The sequence below is a fragment of the Neovison vison genome, chromosome 6, assembly GCF_020171115.1.
Source record: "Neovison vison isolate M4711 chromosome 6, ASM_NN_V1, whole genome shotgun sequence".
In the NCBI taxonomy this organism is placed as follows: Eukaryota; Metazoa; Chordata; class Mammalia; order Carnivora; family Mustelidae; genus Neogale; species Neogale vison.
In genome coordinates, this window is record NC_058096.1 from 109,254,254 (window position 1) to 109,265,259 (window position 11,006).

General features: G+C 46.8%; 1 protein-coding gene across 1 annotated transcript; it reads left to right on the forward strand.

The window, feature by feature from the left end:
- Positions 1–7,292, forward strand: AHSG (alpha 2-HS glycoprotein). The gene is made up of 7 exons (XM_044255126.1): positions 1–228; positions 2,657–2,767; positions 3,150–3,234; positions 3,580–3,743; positions 5,031–5,132; positions 6,287–6,370; positions 6,978–7,292. The coding sequence occupies exons 1-7, from the start codon at positions 16–18 to the stop codon at positions 7,290–7,292; spliced, it is 1,074 nt and encodes a 357-aa protein (XP_044111061.1). The 5' UTR covers positions 1–15.
- Positions 7,293–11,006: the final 3,714 nt, after the last annotated feature.

Sequence of the window (11,006 nt, forward strand, 5' to 3'; positions counted from 1 at the left end):
CCCTCCAGAACAGACATGAGGACCCTCGCCCTGCTCCTTTGCCTTGCTCAACTCTTGGGTTGCCGCTCTGTCCCCGTTGGGACAGCTCTGGCTTACAGAGAACCCAACTGTGATGACCCAGAAACAGAGCAAGCAGCCCTGGCGGCTGTGGACTATATCAACAACCGCGTGCTTCGAGGCTATAAGCACACCTTGAACCAGATTGACAAAGTCAGAGTGTGGCCTCGGGTAAGTGACTGTGTGTGGAGCTCTACTGGGTGCCTCCAAGGTCCCCTCTCCCAGCACAAGGAGCCCACAGAGGGGCAAACTCTCTGGTTTCTTCCCAGGAGTGAGGGAGGGAGCAAGGGGGAGGGGGAACGAGAGGAGGCCTTCTGGGCTGCAGTCATGGGTCTCAGGACGGTGCTAGACAGGGGTGAGGAGATGTGTGAGACAAGAAAAGGCTTCGAATGATATTTTGAACATCACAGGGAGAAAGCATGTCTTGATAGAAAAACCGTATGCACAAGATACAGGATTCTAGCTGACAGGAACTCACTTCTCTTTCTTTGCTTCTCTTTCTCTGGATGAAGACTGAGAGGGAATGGAACTAACATTTGACGATCAACTGCTCCGTGCCAGGCCCCTCCACACACACCATCTCCTGGACCCCTCCCATCCCCCAGTCCTGTATTGTATGCACCGTCCTTGTCTGACATGAGAAGAAACTGAGCCTCTGACATACTAGGGTATTTTGTTGTTGTTCTAGATCTATAATTTGGAGGCATAGGTTTGGGATTTGATTCTAGATCCATGTTTCTTCCTCTACACAAGTTACCTCCCAAAGAAAGAGACCTTCATCCCAGAAAGAAATGTCAGCAGGAATGGGGTTTACCTCTTCACACACTACACAAGTAACCACTGCAGTCTGAAGCCAATGATGATAAAGATTGAGCTGGAAAATATGCCTTCGAGGTCAGTTGAAAGAGCTGGAGCAGTGAAGAAAAGGTGGATGTCTTCTGCCTGTTTTGAGATTCAATTTTATATCCCATGAGGAGTAATTCTTTCAGCAAACATTGGTTACAAGCCTTCCATGGGTAAGAACTGTGGCAGGTGCCATGAGAAATATTAAGCGGAACCATCTGAAATTATTATTTTTGTGTATTCAAAGCAGTCAAATATAGCCATTTTTAAATTTTTTAAAGATTTTTTAAAAATTTATTTATTTGACAGAGAGAGATCACAAGTAGGCAGAGAGGCAGACGACAGAGAGATAGGAGGAAGCAGGCTCCCCGCCGAGCAGAGAACCCGATGCGGGACTCGATCCCAGAACCCTGAGATCATGACCTGAGCCGAAGGCAGAGGCTTTAACCCACTGAGCCACCCAGCGCCCCAAATATAGCCATTTTAATGGTTCAACCTAATATAAAAGAGAGAAAGACATAGCACCCACAAGAAATTTATAATCCAGAAGGGAGAATCAGGTAAACATCGGGATGTCTAGACTAACACCTGATCTCACATTGGGACAAAATATTTGAAATCAGGATGGATTTTAAAAGTGCTGTAACCAGACTGTAGGGCAGGGGGATTTGGAGGAAACACCTATTAATTCAGTGGGGGAGGGGCACACAACGTGCATATTCGAGGGAGAGTCATGAACGGACATTACCATTTTCACTCACGACAGAACTTGAAAGGTACATTTCCTGAGAATCCCAGGAGTACCTGGCTCCTAGTCACTGCAGCCATGAGTGTTTTCAGGGTTTAACTTGGGCAGTTATGTGCAGACATCATAAAACAGCTTCCTCCCGGAGAGGAGGTTCAGGTACTAGTGACGCAGGCAGAACCTAAATGAAGGGCAAGCAGAGCTGAACTAAAAGGGAGAAGAAAAAAAAAAAAAAGCATACTTGTACCTTCTGCATTTTCCAAGCTTTGGAGAAAAGATACAGAAACAGATGAACCTGCAAAAACACCTCCAAGGATTTACCAAACTCCCCTATCTTTGCCTTCCTGCTACTCCTTACCAACTAGTGACTTCAGTTTCAGCTCCGTCTCCGAAGGAGGCTCGCTCTGCCTCCTCCTTCCCAGCAGGGGGCAGTAGAGAGCAACAACTTTGCATCCAGGCATCTACCCAAAGACAAAAAGCCAAGGACAACTTTTCCCTTAGGAAGGAAAAGAAAATGGGGATGGAGGGAAAGTAGATGATGAGAAGGAAGGCAGAAAGAAGTAGAGGAAGGAGGAAGAAGAAGAGACACTAAGATATTATCCTATGGCACCCTACTTTGCCACTTGAATGAAAAAAAAAAAAAAAAACCCAAAGCTGATTTTTGCAAAGGACTACTTGAAGGGTGAAATCTTAAAAATTAAGTGAGTATCAATACTCATTTTTAGCTTCCAAATAGAGCTCAGAGTGATGATCTGCCCAAGACCATAGCCCTTTCTTCCTTGCAAACAACCATCGAAAAGCTTGCCCAGCAAACAGGAGAAGACGAGAAAAGCCCTGGCCATCGCCCTGTCCATGGGCCAGGGCAGAGCTGGGGGAGGTGCCCACTAACAGGAATGACTTTCCCCTCACCTCTCCAACAGGGCTAACTTCAAGCCCAAGGGCTCACACTTTGACCCACTCTGCGGCATCTGAGGAATAGGCTGCTCACTGCTTCATTCTGTGTCTCCACAGCGGCCAATGGGAGAGGTGTTTGAGCTTGAAATAGACACGCTGGAAACCACCTGCCACGTCCTGGACCCCACCCCTCTGGCCAACTGTACCGTGAGGCAGCTGACGGAGCACGTGAGTGCCCCTCCTCGGGTGACCGCAGATAGTGCCCATCTGGTTCCCTGCTGGTTCAGCAAAGCACAGGCCCATTTCACCCAGCTTGCCAGTCTCCCTTCATGGCTAGCTGGTGTGCAGTGGCTAAAACTGCCATTGGATGCTGCCTTCCCTGGGGCGGATTTTTACAACAGTTCAACTTTCTTATAGCCCTTTCTGAAACCAGAGAGCATCACGTTTCAATGCCACTCGGGTGAAGGTGATTTCATGAGGCTCATCTCTGACAATATGCCTGAGGGACCACCCCACCCCCCACCCCCGGACTCCCCATGATAAATGAAAGGCCAGTCCCCCCTGTACCCCCCGACCCACCCCAGCCCTCACTGTGGGTTTATTTCTCCAGGCCGTGGAAGGGGACTGCGATTTACGGGTGCTGAAACAGGATGGCCAGTTTTCCGTGTTGTTTGCAAAATGCGATTCCAGTCCAGGTAGAGATGATTATTATGATTCTTACTTTTACCTTGCAGAGAGAGTGAGGAAGGGACCTGAATTGTTTTTCAGTGTAAGCGGTTTTAGCCGCTTTGTTGGTGAGGAAAAGAAGGAGCCCAATTTCCTGGGACCTGCAACTGTAAAACGGTTTTTTTAAGGACCTGTCCTCCTCGGAGGTGAAATTCCCCTTGATGAGAGGGGGTCCTGCAGAAATGTCGGCGGGACCGGAGCAGAGAAAGCAGCTGAAGCCACCTAGGGCATGTCCTAGGCCTTTCAAAATAAGCAAGGCCAGGGTGAAGGCTGCGAAGAATTACAGCCCACCCTCGTTTCTTCCCGGTGTGCAGACTCCGCCGAGGACGTGCGCAGGCTGTGCCCAGGCTGCCCCTTGCTGGCCCCGCTTAACGACACCAAGGTAGTGCACGCCGTGGACGTCGCGCTGACCGCCTTCAATGCTCAGAGTAATGGCTCCTATTTTCAGCTTGTGGAAATCTCCCGGGCTCAATTTGTGGTAAGACTGAGACCCCTGGACAGACCTTTGGGCAGTTTGGTGGCACTGCAGGAATGTAGGTGGTAGGACAGTTGTGGGGGACAGAGCAGGTGCAGGGGCAGCAACAGGAAGGCAGGGTGGGTGGTGGGAGAAAAAGGAAAGATAGGGTCCTTAGGGGTATGAGCGGTATGAGGACACCGAGTGTCCCAAGGATCGGGAGAGAGCCCTCAGCACCTCACCCATGCAGAGTCACCCTAACATAAAACAGCCAGCCGCTGCCTGTCCCGGGCTCCCCAACTCTAGATACCACCGGGGCTTGCTGTGCCGCACGTGGGAGTTCCGGCATTATCCAGAAGCATGGGCTGTGAACTCACGGGTTTGCACAAGGTTGTCCCGCATCACCACTGACCGTGAGCACTTTCAAAATTGGTAATTACGAAGGCATGAGCCTGCTTACACGGATGGGTGTGTGGTGGCAGGATCCGAAAGTGCCTTTTGAATCACTGGGCCAAAAATCCAGTTGTAGAGTGGATTATTTAGCACATTGATTGCAACAGAATTCTGGTATTTAAGAGAACACGTCTCCTGGATACTAGCCACGGCATGCTTGGAAATGCATTCCAGGTCTAAGTGATGATTCTGATGAACCAGAATGCGTGATTCTCAGAAACCCCCACCCCAGACGTCGCCAAATAACAGATATTTTATTGTAAGCATCTGGATGCTACAAGAAAGGAAAGCACAAGCTTCTTCTCTACTTTTCTTTAGACTTTTTGTTTGATCCCGCTGTCTGTGATAGGATAGGTGGAAGAGGTATTAATCTCTTCACTTGCCCGCCACCATCTTGGAGTAACCTGAACCTTAGGACTCAAACTGCAGCCCCAAGAGGGAAGGCCATGAATCACTAGATTGTACATCTGAAATTAATATTACACTGTATGTTAAATAGATGAAAATTTTAAAAATTTTTTTAAAAGTGGAAAGTTCAGGGGAGGGAGGGCCCTGGGTTCCCACGCAGGTCAGTTAAAGTGGGCACTCTCGAAACTCATCTCTGTCCTGAATGATGGGCAGTGATAACTTTACCTCCTTCCCTTCTGTATACAAGCACTTCAGAACACAGATCCCCAATGACTGACCTGTGGTGGCCACTGGCGCCATGTTTCCTGGTCACTTGGTGTGTTCTAAGAGAATGGGACCCCTCAGAGTGAGCAACCCCAGTGCCTTTGCTCCTCCCCTCCAGCCTCTCCTTCCCTGCCTTTCCAGATGAAGTCATGTTGCATCATTAGAATTTTTCCTTATCCTCCTCAGCCTCTTCCACAGTCTACATATGTGGAGTTTGCCGTGGCTGCCACGGACTGTGCTGCTAAAGACGTCACGGATCCAGCCAAGTGCAACCTGCTGGCAGAGAAGGTGAGTAGGCCAGGCCGTGGGGACGGCAAAACTGGCCATAGAACAGAGTGCCCTTACAGCAAGTTAGTATCCTGGGGCTTCAGAGGAGAGAGAGCAGTGAAAAATACCACTCCCCTTGGGGCTGGGTTATGCCAGACCTTCCTCTGTGGTGTCACCTCCGCACTTAAGAGCTGTCACCAAGTCATCTCCCCACTGGAGGCCCTTGGAGTTCGGAGAAAGACAGAGGCTATTTCCTAATTAGGCCAAGTCATACACGGTTGCCAGGAGTGTGTTGTAGATTTTCTAGACATACTTCTAAGATGAAATCTTTGAAATCCTTGATACCACAATGTCTACTTCTAGGAATCTAGTCTAAAGAGATAATCAGAAATATTCGACAGAAATATATCTAATGAGATGATTTATCATGAATTCAAAATGACCCAAAAGAGAGGTCTTTGAATTAAAATATAGTACATTAATAAACAGAAAATCATACAGACCCTAAAAATTATGTTTTGAAAGAATAATGAGTGATATAAGAAAATGTTATCATATTTTAGTGAGTGAAAAACACAGGGTATGAAATGATATAGTCACAATGATCCCAATTTTTAAATAATTTGTAATATGTTTAAAAATAAAAAAATACATGTTAACGAGTTTTCCTGGGTCACCATAATTTCTGGGATGAATGACAATCTTTTTAAATTAATTAATTTATTTTTTCAATCTTTCTTTTTTTAAAAAAGATTTATTTATTTATTTTTAGAGAGAGGGAGAGAGCATGAACAGGAAGGGCAGGGGGAAGGAAAGGGAGAGAATCTCAAGCAGACTCTGCACTCAGCTTGGAGCCCGATGAGGGGCTCGATCCCATGACTCTGAGATCACAACCTGAGCCAAAACCAGGAGTTGGCCACTTACCCAATTGCGCTACCCAGGCACCCGTTATGGGTAATCTCTTACAGTCCCAAAGCATACCTGTAATTTCTGCCTTCTATTTAGAATTACATATTGTATATCTTCTATAAGCAAAACTAGAAACTTTAGGAGAAAATTTTTTTAAGGAAGTAAGAATTGAAGTTTTTCTCCTTGGATGTGGAGTATCAGTGAAACTAGGGGAGAAAATCCACTCTTTAAACCAGTTCAGGTAACTCTTCTCTTTCTGTGGGCAGCAAAATGGGTTCTGTAAGGCAACACTCACGGAGAAGGTTGGTGGGGAAGATGTGGCTGTGACCTGCACCGTGTTCCAAACCCAGGTAAGAACATGGTGGTTATACTTGCCCTCATCCTCAGAACACAGTAATCCTTTAACATGGACGAAGTGTTCGTAAGGACAGGGCATTTGTGCCCTGTCCTTCAGAGACTGATAGCCTAAATAGCTCTGGGCATATGGGATCATCAACAAATGAAAGGTTACTTCCGCCATGCCTTCCCCTCCCTCGAACTAGTGGCTGCTGGACAGAGCCAATGCTTGTGCGAGGCTGACAAGTCCATCTTTCTATGAGCAGGGGTGGGGGTGGGGGGGTGGGAGGGTGGGATTCTGAGTTGCTCAGATGGCCAGATCTGCCCAGCAGCCCCTCTGTGGCTATAGTAGAAGCTGTAAGGCGGGGTGCTTTTTCTTGTGGGATATATGTATAAGTCCACCGATCCCATGACAGCTGGTGAGAAAGGGGCTACCACAGGGCAGTCCTGCCTCTGATGACAATCCTTTGCACCCAGGTAGTTCTTTTTTTTTCTTTTGCCAGATTTCTTGCTAGTAGAAATTATTACTGGGAGAGAATTGGGTGGGATTCCACTCAGAAGCATGAGTGGCCTTGCTGGTGAGGAGAAAAGTAGCTAAGTTGGATGTGATCCTCTCTCCAGCCTTTGCCCCCACAGCCCCAACCAGGCGATGCAGTGGCAGATCCAGCGGTGCCTGCACCTTCCCCGGCCAACCTGCTGGCAGACCCCCTGCTGGTAGGACCCGTGGTGGTGGCACTTCCTGAGGCACCCCTGCCAGGGCACCGGGCACACTATGACCTGCGACATGCCTTCGCTGGTGTGGCCTCCGTGGAATCTGCCTCAGGAGAAGCATTCCACGTGGGGAAAGCGCCCAAGGTGGTGCAGCCGAACGTTGCTGTTGCTGCTGGTCCATTGGTCCATCCTTGCCCAGGGAGAATCAGATACTTCAAGGTCTAGATGTAGGTCAGAGATGAGAAGGTTTGGCCTAGGAACAGATAGCTGCCATTTTGTCCAAGTCTGGGTATGGGGGGGGGGTTTGCTATCAAAGCAGGTGCTACACAGGTCCAGACTGATATCAAGTCTTCAGTCCCAACTTTTCGTTCTTCAGGGATAGAAGCAGAGAGGCAATGTTAGGTCTCCCGGAAGGTATAAGGTTGGCAACTTGATGGTCATTGTTTTGATGCTAAGACACCACCATTGTGCTCTCTGCCTTCTTTGACCCCACAAAAACACCTGGAATGGGACTTTGAAAGGTGCTCTTGCCAACATCATATATTCTGGTTAATAAAAGTGACTGAAGGACCTTCCTTAATAAAGAAGGTTCTAAGCTGAAATGTGGTTATGATTGTTGCTTCTTCTCTCCAAGCTCACATGTGATCTACCTTCAAAACAACCATATCACAAATATCCCTAAGCAAAATCTAAGTGAAAATAGAAATAAAATGGAACAAAAATCAGCTTGTATTGTTATGCACAGGAAAAATTGAGACCAGGATCTTCTCACAAGCCATGGAATGAGCCCATTTCTTTATGAGAAAATCATTCTTTTCATTTCATGAGTCAGAAAACACTGCTAAAGGATGACACAGTGCCTGAACTTTGTACAAACCAACCATTGGTTTTCCCCAACATCCAGGTAAAGGGGCATGGGGCTTGGTAATTAACACAGAAGCTTCACTTTAATGATATCTCTTCATTACTGCTGTTTAAAATAACTGTTGATTGTATTGTATACACTTCCTCTCATGATAGAGGATTGGTCTTTCCAGCCAATCCATTTTAACACCTCAAAGCTCTGATTTTCTACTATGAACAGAGGAGGGATACTTGGATAGGTAAATCCAGTGGACATTTGTAGGTACTATCCAAGTGCTCAGATAGCATGAAGGAATAAACAGTTCCTAGGATAGAATGATGTCTAGACAATTTCATTCCCTTGCCTCCTAGCATTAAGTTGTTCTGAGTAATCTAAAGGATAGGCCCTTTCAGACAGAATTTTAAAGAGATGGGAGTAACAACCAGTTGAGTGGGTTCGCTTGAACCAAGATCAGAACCAAGACCAGATCAAGTGTTGATACCTTATTACTGTCTCCTAGAGATTTTGCCAATATTCTAGTAACCAGAAGGAATGGCCAGGAAGGTAGGAAAACCACTAGTCATCTCAGAAGCCAGGGAAGACAAGAAAGGCATGGTCGGGTGGCCTAAATGCTGCAGAAGGAACAAAGAGAAAGAGGAAAAATCCACAGGTTAGTTGACAGGTTTGGAGGTCATGGCAGATGCAGTTTTGCTGGGAGCATGAGTATAAAAGCTACTTGCAGGGGGTTAAATGGTGGTGGGTAATGAGGAAATGGAGGAGCTCATGCATTCTCCTCTTTCAAGCAGTTTGATGGTGAGGAGTGAGAGAGATAGGATGTAATCTAAAAGGAAAACTGGGTCCAGGGAAGATTTCCTTTTCCAGAAAGAGGATTTTTAAGCATATTTAGGGCAAAAGATGGGAAGAGACGGAAGAAGCAAGAGGAGATGATGGGGCAGGATGGTCGGAGAGTTCATTTAGTTGAGAGCTGGGAACAGGAGGGTTTGAGCAACTCTTGTCCTTCCTTAAGGAAGCTCCAAAGAGGATCCTGAAAAGGCAACTTTCACCTAATACTGAAAGAGACCCTTTCCACCTTTGCTACATACATACAGGTGTTTCCATGAACACATGGAGTATCAGTCTGAGTGTTTTTGAGGGCAGGTGGTAGATACTCAACCCAACATAAGTAAAAAGGGAATGTTACTGCTTTGGGTACTGGGAATTCAAATGGATGAGTCTTACCTAAGGCACAGCTGGATCTAGGGGTTCGAAAGATATCGTCTGACACCCATCTCCATCTCTCAGCAAGGCCTGCCTTCAGTCTTAGCCAGGATGGCCACTGGCAGCCTCACACCTATATCAGCATAGTGCCTAAGCCTGAAGAAGGAGAGAAGGGCCAATCCAGAAGAGTGAAAGGAGGAGCTATTCCAGGGGACTAGCAGGCACAAAGCCTAGAGACAGGAAGTAGGTTGATGTGGCCAAGGATGAGAAAGGAAGCTGGGCCAAAGCAGGTAAGAGGAGAAGAAGGAGAGTTCTAGAAGATGAGGTTGAAGCAGTACATGGGGCCAGGTCATGAACAGCTTTGCAGTCCCCAGAAATAACTGGGGTGTTATTCTCAGTGAAATGGGAAACCACTAAAGATTGTAAGCAGGCCAGTGACATAATCTGATTTATGTTAAAAGATCAGCCTCTGTGGATCTCAACCTGGGAATGAGTGAGGTGGGGCTGAGCAGTATCAGCTTTCCCCCAGAGGGAATTGGAAAGTGAGCAGAGGCGCTAACTTGGGGGGCTACTGGACAGAGGCCAAGGATGCCACACACTCTGAAATGGACAGGTCAGCCTCATAAGGAAACCCCAACAATTAATAATGATTAGCTAATGCCTCAAATATCAATAGCATTTATCTGTTGTTTGTTGTAGGGAAAATGGGTGAAAGCTGGGATAGGAAGAAGACTAGAGCTTTCTAGGGGAGGGAGAAGGGTATACTTCAGGGTAAGGTGGTGGGCAGGAGACATGGTGAAGCCAGGATATAATTTTCAGGTGGAAATCCTAGGAGCTCCTGATGGGTTTGACATGGAGGTGAGAAAGAGGGAAGTAAAAGGTAACTCCTGGATTTATGGCTTTGCAGATTGGGTAGATAGTGGTGCCATTCATGGAGGAAGAGGGCCTTGGTTCATTTCATTTGAGTTATCTCACCCTCCCTCCTCTCTGTCCTCAAATTGTGCATTTGACTTTTCTTTTCTTTAAAGATTGATTTACTTATTTTAGAGAGAGAGCATGGGCTCAAGCAGGGGAGGGGTAGAAAGAGAGGGAGAGAGAGAATCTCAAGCAGACTCCTCACTGAGCGTGGAACCTGACGTGGGACTCCATCCCAGGACACTGAGATCATAACCTGAGGTGAAATCAAGAGTTAGCTGCTTAACTGACTGAGCCCCCCCAGGCACCCCTGCAGTTGATTTTTCCGTCAGCCTTACCCATTCCTTGATCTCATGCCTCTCAAGGAAACAGTGAATCTGACAGACCTGAGTGACCTGGGCCAAGCTGCTTCAGCTCTCACGTCTCACTGCCCTCATTCTACAACCAGGTGCAGGGAGCAGTCTGGCAGGGCGACTGCAGGATTCGATGAGATGCTAGAAGTATAGGCTTGGAACCTTCTGGACACAGGTTCTGTAGGTTCTAGGTTCTCAGTAAGTGTCCTCCCTCTCTGCTTCCTGTCCTCTGACTTTGATGGCTTCAGAGGATTGTATTCTTGACCTTCTCTTGAATGTGTACTTTCTCTTTAGCAGGTCTCATGATTTAAACTCTCAGTCTTGCACGAATAACATCCAACTTTACACCTCCAGTTTGGGCCCCTTTTTTGAATTCCCTTTTTTGAATTCTTTTTTGAAATCGCATTTCCAAATGCCTCCAGGATTTCCTCACTTGAATTTATGTAGAACAACCTCCTATGTGATTTATTTTATCTAAGAGAGGCATACCTGAAGACTCAGCATTATTCAAAATGTGCATATTCTAGAAAAATGTCTTCACAAGAATAAACATAAATTAGAGAGGATGAGTTGTGGAGCTGTTAGGTCTCCTGCTCTTATAACACATTT